Source organism: Leptodactylus fuscus, chromosome 6, assembly GCF_031893055.1.
Source record: "Leptodactylus fuscus isolate aLepFus1 chromosome 6, aLepFus1.hap2, whole genome shotgun sequence".
Taxonomy (NCBI): Eukaryota; Metazoa; Chordata; class Amphibia; order Anura; family Leptodactylidae; genus Leptodactylus; species Leptodactylus fuscus.
In genome coordinates, this window is record NC_134270.1 from 106,034,409 (window position 1) to 106,054,676 (window position 20,268).

The 20,268-nt window shown below is 41.8% G+C and overlaps 1 protein-coding gene across 4 annotated transcripts in view; it reads left to right on the forward strand.

Moving 5' to 3' along the window:
• KCNQ2 (potassium voltage-gated channel subfamily Q member 2) overlaps positions 1-20,268 on the forward strand; it is a 92,398-nt gene that overhangs the window by 50,850 nt on the left and 21,280 nt on the right. For 2 of the 4 annotated variants that reach the window (XM_075276974.1, XM_075276972.1), the window contains exons 8-11: positions 1,180-1,274; positions 2,116-2,139; positions 4,057-4,125; positions 12,715-12,744. In XM_075276974.1, coding sequence (XP_075133075.1) covers positions 1,180-1,274; positions 2,116-2,139; positions 4,057-4,125; positions 12,715-12,744 — 218 coding nt within the window. Of the gene's footprint in view, positions 1-1,179; positions 1,275-1,511; positions 1,711-2,115; positions 2,140-4,056; positions 4,126-12,714; positions 12,745-20,268 lie in introns of those variants that run through there. The other 2 variants (XR_012716890.1, XM_075276973.1) reach the window with 2 other exon arrangements.

Consider the following 20,268-nt stretch of genomic DNA (forward strand, 5'->3'; position numbering starts at 1 on the left):
ATGGAAAGTTATGATGTTACAGTTTGTACTTAAAGTGTAACTCCAGTTATAAAACAATGTTTCATAAATGAATAGTGCATGCGAATAGAAAGAAATATGTCATATATCTTATTAACCTTTAGGCGCACCAGGACGTACAGTAACGTCCTGTTGCGCTGAAAAAACATGGCAACCATTCTGTAAAAGGGTCATATACTGTGTTATGGTCCAGAAAAAGGAGGTCATTTACTATGTGGTGGACTAGAAAATGGGGGTTATATACTGTGTGTGGGTCCAGAAAAAGGGGATCATATCTCGTTTTGTGGTCCAAAAAAAAAGGAGGGTCATGTATTGTGTGGTGGGCCAAAAGAAAAGAGGCTGTATATCGTGAAGAGGCCAAAAAAAAAAGGTGTTATACCATGTGCAGGCCAAATACGGGGATTTTTTTGATCTGCCAATGGGGTGGCATGTCCGAATTAATTCGCCTCAGGCAGCAGAGAGGGTAGGATCACCACTGACTAGGACAGGTTAGTTCTGCCACACCAGGAGCTCCTTCTATATAAGGACTTGCTGATATGGCCCATTTTTAATTAAACATTTTATTTGATGCTAATATACAACAGCAAGAACAATGGAGTATTCTGATACAAAAAGAACTCCACCCAGTCTCACATGGAGGAACTATCAGGGCCTGGTAAGGCAGATAATCGTACCCATAGTACCCTTGTTCCCTGATTACAATAGGGATTTTTGAGAACATATCAGTGCAAAAGTAAAAATCTTCCTATTTATGTAAGGTTTGTCTAAGTAAACGAAAAATTAAAAGTAGAACAATGAAAAGAACAATTAAACAAAAGTAGAATTAAAGAGAGGGTATCCTGTTATGTTTGTCTGTTCCCAGTATGATGGAGTGTTAATAGCATTCTTGTACTAATGTGGGTTTTTGTGATTCCCTTTTCCCCCGTATGGGCCTTCCATTTGTCAGTGCCTCCCGTTTTGGATGTACCCAACACAAAGAGACGTTTTAGGTTTTCTGCATGGTCCTATCTGATCTAATGGCTTAAGAAGCTCATACAAGCTGTTGTGACGCATTGAGGAAAGTTCAGAGCAGGGGACCCTTCTGTGTGGCATCCATGTCACATAAGAGGGAAACCCACCCAAAACTATATGACAGAGTAACTGGGCTTTCCTTTTTTTCAGGCGTCCTGGAGATTTTATGCCACAAACTTGTCTCGTATGGACCTGCATTCTACGTGGCATTATTACGAACGTACTGTTGCTGTGCCAATGTACAGGTAGAAGATCTAGTTGTGTGTCACATGATATCCCAAAATAAGGCTCATGCTACTCCCCTCATAGGTTCTGTTATCTCATCACTTGAGCCTTTTGACTTTGTTTTTAATTTAATTTGAACATTTTTGCATTTTGTTGTGAGTGTTAATTTGATTGTTCTCTTTACTTTTGTGTAATTTTTTTGTTTTTTATTTTTTTGTTTTCTCATTTGACCCCCTTGCCCCTCCCATTATCATTAGATTTTTGTTGTGTCATATGAACATATGAAGACGGCTCATTCAGCAGAGGATACTAGGTAACTCTTCACAATGTTCTGGGGTGTGGGTATGGAATGACTTTTGAGTAACGCTTCAAAGATGGGACTGGTATCTCATAGTACTAATGAAAAATTCTTAGGCTTCGGAGTGTATCATTAATAGTCCTAGCATTAAGGTCTATGAGTGCCATAGGGTCGCTTTTCTTGCCCAAAGGATAGTAAGCAACACGAGTAAAGAAAATATATATGGTCATGACTGTGTTCTGAGTTGAAAGGACACAACCTCTTGTTGTCTGCCACATGTAAGCATCATCCAGTGTTTCGACTGATTAATCCATTTTCTATTGGTTGAAAATGATAGTTATAGACAAACAGGTTCTTGTTATTAACACTAAGCATTAGACCTAACTATAACATATATTACTATATGATCTAGATACTAGGCATAAAATATAAATATAGCGCAACTACCACAATAGAGTGTCATGTAATTCAGTTCAGTCCACATAGACTCCCTCAGTTGTAGCACACCCACAAAATTCTTGATCTTTTTTGCTTTTCTCCCTCCTTTGCTGTTCGACGAGCAGCTCCCAAACGTATGGCGCCTCCAGGTATGGCACAGATATATGTGGAACGTAGTGTCTTCCACCCTTTCCCCAGTATTGTGCTGTTGGTTTGCCATCTTAGCTGTGATTTGTGTACCCCCAGTGACTGTGAAATGTAACCATTTTGTGGTGGCCTTTTGTGTACATATTATAAGGAAAACATAATTCACACCCAACATGTCTGGGAATGAGGGAGTACATTTGTCTACATTTGGAATGTCTAAAATGCTTCTTTACTACCATGACTGTGACCAGGTTATGTCATATTCCCTTGTGATCTCACGAGTATATTCAGGCTTCAATATTTCTGCCTTCAGAATATCACTGAGGCAGCCATATTGAGGACTGAGCTAACCTGTAGCTCTATGACATCTGTCAATCTAGGGAGTTCACCATCCTAAGCATTCCTCTCTATTCCTGTATATCTCTTGTTACGTTATGTGTACATTGGTTATACAATATCTTCGGATTGTGTGGTAATTTTTGTCATTTGTTACATCTGATACTTTTTAACATGAAAGAAGTAAAACAAAGCAAAGCAATAAATTGTACCAGCACCTATAACCATAAGTCCCACAAGCACCATTGTCCTATTTTCTCTCAACCAACATAATAGGTCCTTGCTACATCCTGTAAAAAATTAGTTACTAATCATTACGTATTAGAAAACCAAAATATCCAAGCTCAGAACCCACATCAAGGGTGCCCATGTCTTGGGTTTCCCTATGCCAAAATCAAATTCATTTAAAGAGACATCATTATAAATCATATCACTAAAAGGGAGTCCATATTTATCGAATGTTAGGTGAAGCAATGGTTCACAGCAGGATGCAGACAGGCCCAAATAGTATATAGTTGTGCAGGTGCTTAAAGTTGATGAAATATTCACTCCCATAACTATAATCCATGAGGGGAGTGGATGTCTAGCATTTCAAAAGCTAACAAATAAGCCTTTTGTAAGTTGCTAGCCACATGAAAATGTGAGGTACACTACGCTAGCTTACAGTCTATTAGTGACGCCCATACTATTAGATCAGGCTTGCTATCCAGGTCCTGTGAGCAGCATAGTACATCATGTGACTGGCACTTTATCTGTGTTCATTTGGAATATTGGGCATCGTCCACCCTCAAAGATTGTAGCTGTGTGACTGAATGTTTTATTAGTACTTTGCACTTGTGAATCTCCACCATATTGGAGCTATCTGCATCCTGCAGTGAAGCATAACTTCACCTAACAGCAGGTAAATATGGTTCTTTTTTCAGTGGTTAGATTTATAATGATGTCTTTTTCATTGTATTTGTGTAACATATTGGCATTGGTACCTGTGGAAAGTAGCGGATTTGATCTTCTTTCTTGTTCCATCTTTCCATATCACTTTCACACTGTTATATATTACAAATTTGAATAATATGTAGCCTTTTGTGTGAGGTTTCTCCCCATAGAGTACCAGTGAGTTACCTATATGGAAGATGGAGACCATGCTCCCCCAAATTGAGTGAGCGTTTTTGAAATGGTCAATATTCATTGCAGATTAAGCCTCGCATCTTGGCTGCGTTACATGAAATCCTTACGCCAAGGCTTTACCAGTCTTTTGTGTTACATGAAATCCTTGCTCCATGGTTTCCTAGCTAATGAAACCTTGACAGACTTTGGCTCAAGCTCCATCAATATTAACTCTCTTTAATTACCTATAATATCATTTTACCTTCATCCTCTCCAACGTTATGGAAATTTTGATATACAGTACATAAACACATATCGATATAAATATTAATAAATTGGATTATTTAGAGTCTTGTAAACTGACCTATACAAGCCACCAAAAAACTTAGAATGACTGTCAGTAGAGTTAAAAAAAAACCTCAATAATATACTGGTTTGGTCGCAATACATTTCTGATATCCTGTCTTCTATATCCTTAGACTGATCCCACCACTGAATCAGCTGGACCTTCTGCGGAACCTGAAGAGCAAATCAGGACTCACATTCAGGTCAGATGTGCCAGGGGGGAGGGTTTCCAGAGTCGGTCAATGAAGTGTATTATCTCTTATGTGTTTTAATATTCAATTCTTGTTGAATTGCTAAGGTTCCCTATAGGATATGCTGCATTCCAATCACTCTTAAACACACGGTCATCTCCTTCTAGTTGTGCCCACATTTTGGTACCTATATTGCAATGTTTCTATGGTATATATCTATAATAAATAATACTATAGCTACAGGATGAGTCATAATGTTGCCACATTGCATGCTATAGGTTGCCATAGTCAAAGCATTGCATTGCCATCTCCTTGAATTATGAGATACCACTGTCAGATTATATCACTGTACTACACTGCATGTGGCTTATCCAAAACTAATTGATTTGGTAGCAGACAACATGTAGAGCTGATCCTATAGAATCTTTTCTCATACTAAATTGAACATTCCTCAAAATACTGTTGTAATGAAAGCTGGTATAGTCACTTCTAATGCCAAAGTAGGGAAATATTCAAGGTTCTCACAACTTTTTGCTGCATCAGAAAATTTGATTCCAAAATATGGTTTGAAGAAAAGTTTGGCTTAAAAAATAGATAGATAGATAGATAGATAGATAGATAGATAGATAGATAAATAAGATAATCCTTTCATAGTCCCACCTTGGGGAAAGTCAGTGTGTTACAGCAGCATGGTTATTACAGTAATATATATGTCAAGAAAGAACACATACAAGCTCAGAATAGCAAATAGAAAAGATACTAGGAGTCATAGCAACTAAGAAGAAAAAGAAGGACTTGGGATCATTTATTTCTCTGTGAGGAGTGATCTTTGCTTAGCCTGATGTTAATTACACAGCCTGACCGCAGTTGGGAGGAAGGATCTCCAATAGCTCCTTCTCACATTTGGGGTGAAGCAGTCGGTCACTGACAGTACTGCCCAGTGCTATCACAGTCTCTTGCATGGGATAGATAGATACATAGATTGATCGATCGATCGATCGATCGATTCCTAGATCTCGGCTTCCTAACATTCATTCTGCGCTGGGCTCTCTGTTATTATACTGAAACTGTGCAGGACTTTTCTATCTGCCAATTTATAGCAGTTTATGTGGTGCAGATGTGAACTTATCCTTATTTCCAGTGCATAAACATAAGTCCATTGTGAAATGATGCACATGCATGCAGGCTGGCTTTAGTGACGTCTGCGTCTCAGCGATCGCCGTGCCTCCCGCCTTTTGACATCATCAGCTGAAGACTAAATGGTGGGTCACAATGCTGATAGCTTCCTGCTCAACCATTCTATTCAACTTTATCTGCCTTCTTAGGAGGCAGAAAGAATTGAAAATGCTGGTTGTTGCCTGAAACAGCGGGACACCACCCGAAATGTGGGACTGTCCCACTCAATCTGGGATGGCAGAGGGGCCCCTACTACCATGCCCACACTCACATGCCCCCTTTAGGTTGCCCCCACAGTTTCTTATCCCCCCTCACTGTCATGCCCCCTTCAGGTTGCCCCCACAGTATTATGTTCTCATCCCAGTCTGCCCCCACAGTATCTTGACCCCCTTGTTGCCCCCTCAGTTTTATGTCCCCCCAGGTTGTCCCCGTAGTTTTATGTCATCGCCACCCCTCCCAGGTTGCTTCCACAGTTTCATGTTCCCCATTGTATGTATCAGAAATAAAAACAAGCCTTATTACTCACCTTTCCCTGTTTCCCCAGTCACTCCTCTCTGGCCGTGGAGTCTTTAAAGAGTAACAGGCATGATGTAAGTGACATCACTATATCACTCCTCCTGTTCCCAGGACACTGGGAGCAAAGACAGCGCCCCGGTGGTGAAGCAGGGAGCTCCCTAGTTCATCACTGTCTTCAACTCATCGACATCCAGAGGAGTTAGGGTAGCTCAGATCCACTACCTTGGACAGTGTGACAGTAAATGTAGGTCTGCCCCGCTGTCCAAAGGTGGCCCCTGCTGCCATAGGGCCCGGTGCAAATGCACCATTGCCCCTATGATTAAAGTGGCCCTGGCGCCATAGACTCTGCAGCAACATCAAGCAGGATGTTTTTTTTTTTTTTTTTCATTGAATCAATGGGAGGCAGAATCAGGGCAGAATATGATGCTGATATTAGGGTGGAATCTGCCTCAAAATCAATGGCAGATTATGCTGTGTGAATGGGCTTTTAGAAGACTTATCCATACCCAGGAATTTTATATAGAATATCAAAAAAGTGTCTTGAGCATAAGGGTTCACATACTTTTTCGGGGATTAGGCATTTTTGCATGCTGTTTTCCTGTATCATCTTTCTGCATTCACTGCAAGGAAACATGTACAAACGTTACTGAATTACCATGGTGGTTGGACTGCAACAAAGCCTGTATACGAATTCAGTCTTATCCATTTGCAGCCATGACATGAATTACAATGTAAAAAAAAATACAGAGATAAAAAAATCATGGTATAAATTATAATTCATCCTGAAACATTCATAACCAATCATTCCAGATTTGCTTTGATGTTCTTTGTCCGGGCTCAGTCATAGCGAGAATTTTTGTGAATTATTTTATCAGTGACCTCTGTATGAACATGGGGTCAGACTAGGTTTTTTTTTAATTTTTTTTTTTTTTTTTTTTGATGCACATCCAAGTTTGTGTTCAGCTTCCGAAGCGATCAGTATGCGGTCTCCATGACTACAGACTGGTGCGGTTACCATACCAACCCCCCCCTTCTCCTGTGACTCATCTCTTACGTCCAATGCATGTGATGCGAGAGGCACGGCAACCCCCCCTGGTGGCTGAAGACAACACAATTAAAAGACCCTTCTCTGTCTCTGTCATACATCTTGGGATTCACAGTTGCTATTAGACAGAGGTTGAAGAAGTATATATATATAAAATATATATATATATAATAAAATAGTAAGTGATCATATATATATATATATATATGATCACTTACTATTTTATTATATATAATGCTGCAATTGGCGGTGCTGAAAATGGCGGATGATAATCAGATGTATTATAGCCATAGTAAATCTGATCCTATATGTCTTCTTCTGCCTTGTGCTTGAGGCTGAAAGTATGGAGTGGCCCCTGTTTGTAGCTAGGTCTGTGTTTGAAAGGCACGGATGGCAGATGGATGATGTCCGTGTACTGCCGAGGCCTTCATAAACCTCGTAATTTGCTTCACTTAGGCCAGGCTGCAAAATGGACAGGTATAGTTCTGAGTTTTGTCCTGTTACAGAATAATAGGACAGTGTGCTTGTAGCGAAAATCATAGCTAGCACACTAATAATTCACATGCTTCTTGGCATGGAGATTTAGAATCCCACACATGTAACCTGTAGGTGCTTAGCAGACTATAGACTGTATATAGGTTGTAATAACATAGTAACAAAGTTTGTAAGGCAAAAAAAAGACATCAGTCCATTTCAGACTGTTGTCCTGTATCACAACAGAAATATTAGACTGGTCTGTTAAATGATGAGATTGGGAAATTCTTCTAGTAGGGATCCTCTATATTTGGTATTTGGCATTGCAGATTACGGATAATAATAACACCAACTAAATGAGCTGCCCTGGCCTAAATCCCCCCGTCTGCCCAGTTCCAACACCCATGTCTCAAAACCATCACCACCACCCCACTTATAACAATGACACAGACCCAGAATTGGATTTAATTGAGCACAACAGCCGTATTTATTAACAAACAACATAGAATTAACATAATAAATAACTTTATTAAAATGACCATAAATTAACATAAATAACTAGTGCTAAACCTGTAGTCCCTGGAACTACAAAGATGCCCAAACCACTGGCACTACCATAACCACATGTAGACTTACCACCAGTCACGACCACTGGCTTGACGTCACCATGTACCAGCTCACAGGGTGAAGACCCTGTAACCGATCACCAAGCGCCAGGCCATCCACCAACTGAGAAAATTAACACTGAATGTTTAAGGTGGAGCCTACCGTTGACTCCACCCCTTTATCATAAATTGACCACAAACTCCAAGGACCTCACCTGCCACAGCAAACACGCCTTACCACCTTAAGAATGAGAGACCCGCCACACTTCCAAGGCCCTCTCAACAACCTCCTGAATATCCAATGCCCACAAATCAATGCGCACAGCATTCAGGTGTACCACATCCCTAACCAGAATTCTACCTCCTGGGACTCCAGCTCCGAATGCCAAACACAGACCCCACCATTCTTTGAAATAAACCCCAAAACCGCACGGTTGACCTTGATCTTTGCTTTATTGAGCTGAATGACCAAATGGGCCACCCTCCTGCTCACCACGTTTTCCTGGGAACAATGTCCGACAAAATCGTGATAAGCCCCGGAAACAAAGACCATAGCCGCAAAAGATCATACTTGATGTTCCTATTAAGATCTCTAAAGGGGCAAACCCCCAGATCATTGCCACCTGCATGTATCACCACAATATCTGGTGCTCGATCCAACCTAGCATACCTGTGAAACTCAGGCAGCACTCTTTTCCACACCATACCTCGAACACCGATCACAGTACTACAGCAATGTCCCTGGAGAGACTTAATTGCTGACCATTCAGCCGCACATCTGCCCTTTCAGCGTCCCAAAACACAAATGAGTGGCCAAATATCCATACCAACCAAACTGGAGAACCTGAAAGGAAATAAACAAGGAAGGGTTGTGGGAGGGGAGGGAGGGGAGAATACACACATACTAACAACAAATCACAACTGCACAAGTTGGGGTCGAATGTAAGATCTATACCTATGTGATTCCCACCTGCCAATGAGCCAAACCATTTCCAGGCTCAGCCCCCAACCAGCAGCCTCAGTCACCGCGCCTATGTGGAAGGAGTATGGAGCATACAACAGACCGTCAAGATCCAACAATTCCAGACAGCCCCTGAACTCTGCGGTGATCTGATAACCTGACAGGAATGAACCATCCACATGTCGAAGGAGCGGGCCGACATTCCCACCGGTGAAAACAAACTAAACGCCAAACAGCAGCGAAATGGACATATATCTGATCCTTCCACTGCCCCCAAACGCACAAATAACCCATCACCCATCTGATCAGTCTTTGAATGACAAATTTTAACCACCAAACCCCCTCCATCAATTCCACGTCACAGCACTGCAACCCCCCAGTCTTTTCATCGTTGGGGAGACTAGTTCGCCCACCTGGAGTGCCCCAAAGAATGCTAAGGCAAAGTCAAAACTAAACAAAACACAGTCATAGGAGGAACAACAAAAACATAGCAACTCAAACCCCAGACGCTCAAGGAACTGAAACATGGCAGGGCGCCGGAAATCCACACTACTCTGGCCCCTGAGGAAGCCTTTCAAGGGGCGTTGCGCCAGAAAGTGTTTGGTCACGTCCACAAGCCCATACAGCTTCAAACGACAATTCCGCAATAAAACTATGAACCCTTGCAACCGACCAACCGTTCGCAGCCGAACGACTCAACAAAAGCAGCAAAACATCCGCCCTATCCACATCACACTGTACTGGCCACAGTTCCCCCACCCAATGTTCCCATACCCCAATGCTTTAGTATACTTATCCCAAGTGCGAGGGGCCAATGATGCCTGGATCAATGGCCCTGCGTCTCGCAGACCAGATCCCATAATTCTGGCGGACAAGGGATCCCCTCTGCCTCTGCCCTCGGAGTCAGGGTTTGAAAGCTCAACCACTGAAGACGAGTTAAAGCATCAGCAATGTCATTCTTTACCCCAGGCACATGAACCACCACCACCCACGCATTCAGGCATAAACAACAGAGCGTCAATCGTCCCACTGAACCCTACGTAGTCTAACAAAGTGTGAAGGATTCGTGCAAGGGTCCTCCATTTTCTCAGGGGATAATGGCACCCCGAACCTGTCGGTGACCCACCGCGTAGTCACCAGCAGGGGGGAGCACACATTAGAATCTGCCAGACCAATACACAAGAAGTCAACGAGGTAATGAATCGCTGATTCAACCCCTAACACCACCCGAATTACAGATTTCAGAAATGTACGGAAGGCCTCAAAATACGCACATGAAATTGAGCAACCCATGGGAAGGCACCGGTCCACATAAAATCGCCCATCCCAGTAACAACCCAGCAAATGGACGCCCTGAGGGTGTACTGTGTATTAGCTGAAACTGGTTTGGCTCCCTCTTGGGCACCACCCCCAATGGAGAAACAATGAGGTCCTCCATAGAGGGAAAAGAGAACTGGCTGGCCATATGCGACTCAAGGCAACCTCCTTCTGCAATTTTTTGGACACCACCTCACGATGCTTAATCGCTGACCTAAAATTATTTGTGGAAAATGGGACGGCGTGTGGCCACGATGGAATTCAAAACTCTTCCCTAAAACCCTCCAACAAGAAATGCGCCCTTTCCAGATCGGTGTACCTATTTATATACGGAAGCAGCTTCACCGGAGTCCGACCCTTGTCCACCGCTGAGCAAAGCCTTGCCCTTTTGCTTGTGAAGGCATCGCGAAGACCCGTGGAATATCCCTCCACAGAAGGAACAGGCATGCTTAAATCTACAGGTGAGGCCAAATTTAAATTGCTCTTCATTAAACTGCCAGCACAGCCTGTATCATTGCTGGGACTGTGTTCCTGCCCCATAACCACTCCCACCCTGGCTGGTTCCCCCAACTGACCCGGGAAAGGAATGACTAAAGCTTGAAGGTGCCATAACCCGCAGCCACAGCCCAATATCTTTCTGATCCCACTGAATACTAGGCCGCACTGCTTTTTGCTGGAATCATACCTGAGCCACGTGTGCCTGCCATAGGCCCTATATGCCTCGCTGATAGAGTCTATATAGCAAAAAAAGGCCGAACAATTATCTGGCGCTTTTTCACCAATGACACTGGCAAGAATATAGAACACTTTGCCAGTTTGCAAAAGTGTGTGGAATCAAGTGCCACCTGCATTTCTCTTCTTCTTCTTCTTTTTTACTATTTTCTTTTTTTACTTTTGTCCAAATTAAACTTTGCCAAAGGAAGCAAAGAAAAGATCTCCACATAGTCATCTTCCAGATCTTTTCTTTAACTTCCTTCTTCAAATGAGCCCCCAGGGGTCCCTCAAAGCATACATACAGTTCCCCACGGGCCCTATCATCTAAACACACTGAAAACAGAAAACAAAGGTAGGAATAGAATAGCCTTTATAAAAACTATTCCAACGTAAAGTTATGAAAAATATGTTTTCTGAATGATAGAGCCCCTTTAAGTCCCCTTTTATACACACACACAAGAGCCAAACATAATGGTGTACACATGAGCGTGATATCCAAGTTGGGTGAATTCATATGTTGATATCTCATACAAAAACGGGATAAATCAGGTGAGAAGCCTTGATGATATTGAAAGTTAAAGAAAAGCCATATGAGCATGAACAAAATAAAATATTGAAGAAGATCAGGGGTAGAAGGAGGCTACATGGATAATAAGTCCATATACAAAAAGTAAAGACATGATAAGAAAGCAAACCATTTAAATACCTTCAATTCAAAAGTTAAGGTCCTAATTAGGATAATCCTGGGTATAAATGGTGATCAGCTCTGTAAACTATAGTAAAATAGTATAAATAAGAGCTCAGTATCATACAAAATAATATAAACAATATCCGGTAAGGTAAGGGTTAACCACTACTTAGTGGTGTCTGATTGTATATATACTGAAGTTCCCATCCAAGCAGTGAACATTGTCCAATAGATATACCATGTATGGTACACTGTATACACATGAAGTAACCAGGAAAATCTTTTAGGCAGAAAGAGCAGCTCGTCTCAGGGTTGACAGATCTTACCTCCGCACGGGGAGCCTTTAATAAATTACTATTGGCACATCCTTAAGTGTGATGTTCCACTTCTATCTATATATTTGGGGTTGGGACCCTACGTCTACACCTACCCATTATCTTGGGCCTTGCATCCCTCAATTACGCTTTTCCAGGGATGATACAGACTTGCAAAAGACAGAGGTCACCACAGATTTACTTATCATTAACTCTGAGAAGAGAAAGATATAAGTGTAAAAAGGATATATAGTATTATGAGTAAGAAAATACCTAAGATCACCAATTATTAAAATATAGTAATTAAAAATATCTTATTATTCCTATTTTAATTGATAATAAAAGAATATAATAAGAATTATGTAATTTTAACTCTTACTTATTCATAAAATTTACATTGTATTCTATTTTTTTATATTGGTTTCATGTTAATTTTATGTACTAGAAAGCTGTATAAAGATTTATTTTATTTTTTACACTAATTATTATTTATTATTTTTATTTCTCATTATAGTTATGGTTATTCTTTTATTATTGATTGTATTTATCATATTTTTCATCTTATATTCATTGGCTTTGTTTCCTAGCCATATCTCTATTAGATAGATTAGTCTTTATCTTTTACATTTTTATACTATGTCTCCACATCCCCTCCTCTCCTCCTGCAGCCATGTTTCTCGCCTGCTTTAAGTCTTGCTTGTTTCCAGGGCAGATGATAGCTGTGAATTAACAGAGAATGCACCATTTTATCATTGCATTACAGCTAACATAATATTGCTTCTTGTTTTAAGGAAAGAGCAACAGGCTGAGCCACCACCCAGGTTGGTACCCAGACATGTCATATCACCATACTGTGTGTCCTCCTCATTCATGGTAACTCTTACTAATGTCCACCCTCCAGCTTCTGTGGCTACACAATCCCCGTCATGGCTTCTGTAATGCTGATTCTATTTCATAATATGTTTCCTTCCCCTAATGTCACTAACAGCTCATTGCATCCGTCACTTACATACAACAAGGGGCAAAATATAAGAAAGCAAAATAAAATACATTCTACATAATAAAATACATCACAACACAACTATAGCTTATGCATTTTTGGAATATGTTTGGCTTAATATCAGTGGTTCCCTTTTCATGTGACTTTCTTTTTAAAGGGAGCCTTTTAGAGGGATAGATACCTTTATATACCTGATCTAGGGGGTGCATCTGTGCCCACTGGAAAGACATTGCCAGTCAGGGGCTGGATAATAACTTCCCTCTCCACTATTTGGAAGAGTGTAATGACTCCCATACTTAGGTTATTAAAATAATACCCATATTAAGGTATTCTAATCATTTTGTACTCCCTGGGGGTAGGAAGTGTCTGAGGTTGCCAGGTACCACTTATTTCTCCTACCTCCATGGACGTAGCATCAATACTTGGCTCAGGGATGATGGTATTGGGGCTCATACATTGCTGTTGGGGTTCAGTAGTAAAACCATGGCACTTTTTAATGTTACACTGAAGTCCTAATATAAAGTTTGTCGTAGTCATATCATGTAGACATGCCATCTCTTTATGGTACCATATATATTATAAACAGGCTTCTGTAAAGGCAGCCATTTTGTAGGATTATTTCCTAGGAGCTGATGACATCAAAAGATGGCAGTTTTACTGGTGACACAACTTCTAAGAGAATAGACACCTAATGTTATGGTTGACACAATATACTTCATGATATAGTATACCACTGTGGTCTTAAAATGGCCTCCTGAGTAACAACATTGCTTAATAATGAATAGGCTACATCTTGTCATTCTACAAAATGGCTACCTTTTCTGTAAGTGACAGATGCATAATAAATGAACCTCTGATCACTATAAAATACAGATATTACATCATAATGCTGCAGTCATGTACATAATAACAAAGGCTAGTCACCCATGCATGTTAAATTGTGACATTTACGTGTCATCTATAATTTCAGGATTGGTAGTCAGTAGCTGTGGTGGTTGTGTACAGGGCTGTTGAGTTGGTAGGCCAAAGCACTGACGATTTTTCCACACCTTGACTCTGACTCCTTCATTAATGGCTGACAGCCATACTATTGGTAACAGAAACTACAAAGCCCCTCTAATTCATGAACAAGTTACTCTAGGTTCACACTTGCGCTGGGGTTTCCGTTCTTCGGGTCCCCTTAGACTATGATGGTTTGCATCAGATTTCCGTGAGAAATGTCCCACTTGCAGGATTTTTCTCTTTGCATTTTTCAAGTGTAGTGGAGAATGGAATCCCCTAGCGCTGATGTGAACCCACCTCAAGTCATTGAATTCCTATGAAAGTAAATAAAAAATAAACTTTCCAGCTAATTAATTACACAGAACTAATAATTATACAACATAATAAAAATGTATTAATCATTTTGCTTTGAAGGTGGATTCGGTAACTTTTTTCTGACTCAGCCTAAATTGGCCTCGACTCCACAACCCTGTGTAGGAATGTACATAGAGTGTTTTTTTTTATGCCAGTGCACATGATGGGAAGTGAAGAGGAATGAGGCAAACTTCCCTAATGCTGATTTCAACCTCTGGGTGGCTGTGTGTAGGACACAGTACCTGTTATGGAGGAAAAGCAAGGGCTGTGCCTCTTATTTCTTCTTCTCTCTTCCCCTTTCTTTGCCAGGCTCTTCTGCCTCTTTTTCTTTCTAAGGGGGTGTTCACACTTGCACCCGTGTCCGCCCGCCTATTTTTTTGTGGACGGCCACAAAGTCCTGCATGTTCAACTTTGTGTCCATGCAAAAAAAAAATGGTTTTCCGACGGAGAGGCTGCATATGGGCACTGGCAGTTTGCTTTAAAAACCCAATCAAATGAATGGGTTTTAAAACTGACCGCTGGCAAGCTGTCCGCTATCCTGTTTCACCGGGGATTAGGACAGAAACCCGGACACGGGCGCAGCTGTGAAGGTTCCCTTACTTGTGCCTCTCTACCAAATGTTGTGATTTCTTCTTCGCTCTCCTTTCTCTTGATTTGTTTCTTCCACCATCATTCTATCTCCTTCTGCATTTATCCTTTCTTTCCTCTGCTTTCCTTTCTTTTTTTTCTGTCTGTTCTGTCTTCTTTTTCCTTCCTTCCCTCTCATCTTTCTTCTCCCTTTTTCTTTTCCATCTTCTTGCCTCTTTTTGCCCCTCTGTTTTACTCTACTACATGGTCCATCTAGTCTGTCATTATGATTACGGTGTTAGGTTACATTTATCTTTATTATATTATATTACATCTGTCTTTTAAATCATTTTATTCACTTCTTCATTAATGATGGAGACAATTTGTTGAAAGAAAAGTCTTAATTCACCTCCCTCACATTCCAAAGTAAAAAAAAATCACAACCAAACCTGGCAAAATATGCCATGCACCGTTCAATCACATTATGGAGACACGTAAATAGTCCATGCTGAGATCCCAGGTTCTATGTATATGAGCTCATCTTTGGTTATCAGTTTAATTATTGTGACTGTGTCATTTATGGATGTCTTGATGTCATACCTACATGCCTGGTATATTCAGTCAACACTGCATCTTTCCCGTAACCCCAGTTTTCAGTGGTACTTGGCTATTACGAGGTGTCTTCCTCTGATATTTGGAACTGACCGACATTGCAGCGCGTTCTACTTTAACTCAACTAAGCAGTTGCAAGTTCCTTTGGCTTGAAAAACTTTACATTGCTAATTACAATCATATAGATCATATGTAGGCTCATAACAGTAAACACATCGGTGCATCTGGTACCCCAAAATTTATTTGGTTCTGTGTTTTTATTGTAATATTTTTCCTTTTAAATTGGCAGTTTGGCCACATGATGGCAGCATTGCCTATACTTGAATTCTATAAAAAAAAATTAGACAAAAGTTGATTTTAAAGTCTTTTCTTGCAGGGTATGTTCACACTTCTTATTCAGGGATGTATTTTTATGAAATTCCACTTCAAAATCTACTTTAAAAAACACTCCAAAATCAGCCTCCTATTAATTGCACTAGAGGTCGAGGCAGTATCTCCAAATTCCTACGTCTGAACATATCCTTACTGTTTCTGGATGGCTACAACGTACAACGTTCATACAAATGTAAACCATTAAAACAAGCACTGATTGACTTGCTCTGTCATTGATAGTCACTTGGTATGGGCAAATATTTCAGCCTAGGGGTGCTTTCAGACAACCATGATTGGTCGGTGAAATATTGTCTGTTGGTCAAGTTTCTGGGCCTGACAATGGCTACAAACTACTTTGGACTTCCAAACTACTGATAAGGTCAAAGCCGTGTTTATGACTAATTGACTAATAATTCTGGGTAACTGTTGTCGTCCTAATTAATTAGGCTGAGTGCCAGCAATAGGGAAATGACACCAGACACACAATGTTGGTATTAGTTCCTCTCTCAACTAAGGAGGAAATACTGATGCACTTTTATTAAAAACAACATGGGGTTAAATAGCAGCAGAGAAAGGAAGTGATATAACAACAACGTAAGTTTTCATATTCATTCCTGTTTGGTATAGTACATCTCAATCAGACAGAAAACGTTTAAGCAGTGCCATATATAGCCAGCTACTCCCGGTCTTGTGTGGTCACCTTGGGGAGCTGTCTTCTGGCATTTGTTTTTCTTGCAGCTATCCTGAATGGAGGCGCCATCTTATCATATAATATTATACCAGTTTAAAACATATGCAACTATATCTAGCATTCAGCTTTTAAGGATAACAATGTTTTTCATACATTACATAATTATAACCTTCACACTACAACTGCTATTGCTGTACAGTGTTCACAAGGTGCCGTGAATACTGTACTCTACAATAGTAGTATTTCAAAAGCTCACAGTACTATAATTCAGTATGATGCAGTGATTCCCCTTAATATGAGCCGTGGTCTGGCCCGAAAACACAGCCAACACACAGACCTTGTTTCACAGCTCGATCATGGTTCTGTAATATGGCCTAAAATAGCAACAAGTTCAGAGAGCCAGAGAGAAGCAGAATGCAGACCCAGATGTCTCCTTTGCCCAGCAACATTTCTGATTTTAATTGAATCTGCAGCATAGATAGGGTAGGGATAGGGAAGCGCCAAGGTGGCATCATTCTCAGTTGGTAGTATCCTACTATATGGGGGGCATTCTGCTGTGGGGGTCTAGCATACTGTATGGGAGGCATATTATCTGAGTGGACATTTACTGTGTGGCACACAAAAAGGGTGCAATAAAAATGTATGGGAGCGCTAATGGAGAACATTACTGTATGCTACACAAAGAAGTAGAATTTTATTTTGTAGAGCTACAAAAGGGGACGGGTGGGATTGGGTTAAACAAAAAGGGCTGCTTCTTCTGGCGAAAATAACTGTTATGTACTGTCAGATTTGTCTTTCCAAAAGGATGTTAGTTTGGTCTGTGAGTTAGTCTTTATAGTTTGCAACCTCTTGGAGTGTCTTGTAAACACCTCCAAGGGGTCATGAGTAGAGATGAGCGAACAGTGTTCTATCGAACACATGTTCGATCGGATATCAGGGTGTTCGCCATGTTCGAATCGAATCGAACACCGCGTGGTAAAGTGCGCCAAAATTCGATTCCCCTCCCACCTTCCCTGGCGCCTTTTTTGCACCAATAACAGCGCAGGGGAGGTGGGACAGGAACTACGACACTGGGGGCATTGAAAAAAATTGGAAAAAGTCATTGGCTGCCGAAATCAGGTGACATCCATTTTAGACGAATAGTGGATTTCAAATCCGGGTCATATGAGAATGTGAACTTTGTGACTATGAGACAGGGATAGCTGTACAGGCAGGGATAGCTAGGGATAACCTTTATTTAGGGGGGAATGTTATTAAAAATAACTTTTTGGGGCTCTATCGGGTGTGTAATTGTGATTTTTGTGAGATAAACTTTTTCCCATAGGGATGCATTGGCCAGCGCTGATTGGCCGAATTCCGTACTCTGGCCAATCAGTGCTGGCCAATGCATTCTATTAGCTTGATAAAGCAGAGTGTGCACAAGGGTTCAAGCGCACCCTCGGCTCTGATGTAGCAGAGCTGAGGCTGCACAAGGGTTCAAGCGCACTTGAACCCTTGTGCACCCTCGGCTCTGCTACATCAGAGCCGAGGGTGCGCTTGAACCCTTGTGCACACTCTGCTTCATCAAGCTAATAGAATGCATTGGCCAGCGCTGATTGGCCAATGCATTCTATTAGCCCGATGAAGTAGAGCTGAATGTGTGTGCTAAGCACACACATTCAGCTCTACTTCATCGGGCTAATAGAATGCATTGGCCAGCGCTGATTGGCCAGAGTACGGAATTCGGCCAATCAGCGCTGGCTCTGCTGGAGGAGGCGGAGTCTAAGATCGCTCCACACCAGTCTCCATTCAGGTCCGACCTTAGACTCCGCCTCCTCCAGCAGAGCCAGCGCTGATTGGCCGAATTCCGTACTCTGGCCAATCAGCACTGGCTAATGCATTGTATTGGCGTGATGAAGCAGTGCTGAATGTGTGTGCTTAACACACACATTCAGCTCTACTTCATCGGGCTAATAGAATGCATTGGCCAATCAGCGCTGGCCAATGCATTCTATTAGCGTGAACTGAGTTTGCACAGGGGTTCTAGTGCACCCTCGGCTCTGCTACATCAGATTGCTACATCTGATGTAGCAGTGCCGAGTGTGCATCAGATGTGTAGTTGAGCAAAACTGACTCAGCACTGCTAAGTCTCTGCATTCGCATAGGAATGCATTGGCCAGCCTTCGGCCAATCAGCGCTGGCTCTGCCGGAGGAGGCGGAGTCTAAGGTCGGACCTGAATGGAGACTGGTGTGGAGCGATCTTAGACTCCGCCTCCTCCAGCAGAGCCAGCGCTGATTGGTCGAGTTCCGTACTCTGGCCAATCAGCACTGGCCAATGCATTTCTATGGGGAAAAGTTAGCTTGCGAAAATCGCAAACTGACAGGGATTTCCATGAAATAAAGTGACTTTTATGCCCCCAGACATGCTTCCCCTGCTGTCCCAGTGTCATTCCAGGGTGTTGGTATCATTTCCTGGGGTGTCATAGTGGACTTGGTGACCCTCCAGACACGAATTTGGGTTTCCCCCTTAACGAGTTTATGTTCCTCATAGACTATAATGGGGTTCGAAACCCATTCGAACACTCGAACAGTGAGCGGCTGTTCGAATCGAATTTCGAACCTCGAACATTTTAGTGTTCGCTCATCTCTAGTCATGAGCAAAGTTGAGAAATTTCTTTTCTACACTGCAGTAGTGATGTGTCGTTTGTGAATGAGCTGGAGGTTTGTGCCAGGTCTTTTAAATGGATGATGGGGGCTCACTTAGCTTCACCCCTACTTATTTAATACCACCCCTTACACTGGCTAACACCCCCTTCCCCCACATAATTAAACCCATCACTTACGCTGTTAACCCAAAACAGGCCACTCTCTTCTTTTTAACCTGATGTTTTGTCATAACATTAGATTAAAAGATGAATAGGGTGGGCAACCTGGTGGCTCAGTGGTCAGCACTGTAGCCTTGCAGAGCTGGAGTCCTGGGTCCGGATCCCACCAGGAGCAACATTTGCAAGGAGTTTGTATGTTCTCCCCGTGTTTGCGTGGGTTTCCTCCCATTCTACAAAGACATACTGATAGGGGAAAAAATGTACATTGTGATCCTTATATGGGGCTCACAATCTACATATAAAAAAAAGTTCAAGAGGAAGGGATACCTGACTGTCTATACAGAGACTCTTTTTAGTGACCGATTCCAATTCCCATCACTAAACTGCAGGTATGCAAACTGCCGACAATTCTAATGGCTGGTATATTCCGGAAGCACAAGAAGCCCTTTGATGATCTTCATGAAGGGGAGGAACTTGTACACATGGAATATATATATATATATATATATATATATATATATATATATATATATATGAACTCCATATATGGAAGAAGCCGTGCAGGGCTGGGTTGAGTCTAGAATGGAGTGGTTTAAATCAGATGTATCATGGATCCAGTAGGTAACGCTTCCACGGCTCCAGGTGTGTAAGCTGTGACAAGCTGGCAGGGGGAGCAACCCTAACTCTCCTGGTCTGACATGGATACAGCAAGTGGCCCCTTATACTTACAGTTACAGGAGGCAGTGCCATGTACTAGATCTACAGCATACCAGGCAGCATCTGGTTTTACAACTCTATTCTAGCATCCACCTGCAGGGTTGCACAGAGGTAGCAGTGCCAAATGTGGAGGCAAGGGAAGAGGGAGCAGGATTGAGTGTATGTGGAAATGTGGATGTAGCTTTTCTGACAGCGTGAGTGGATGTAGCACAGATTAGTGTGGGGA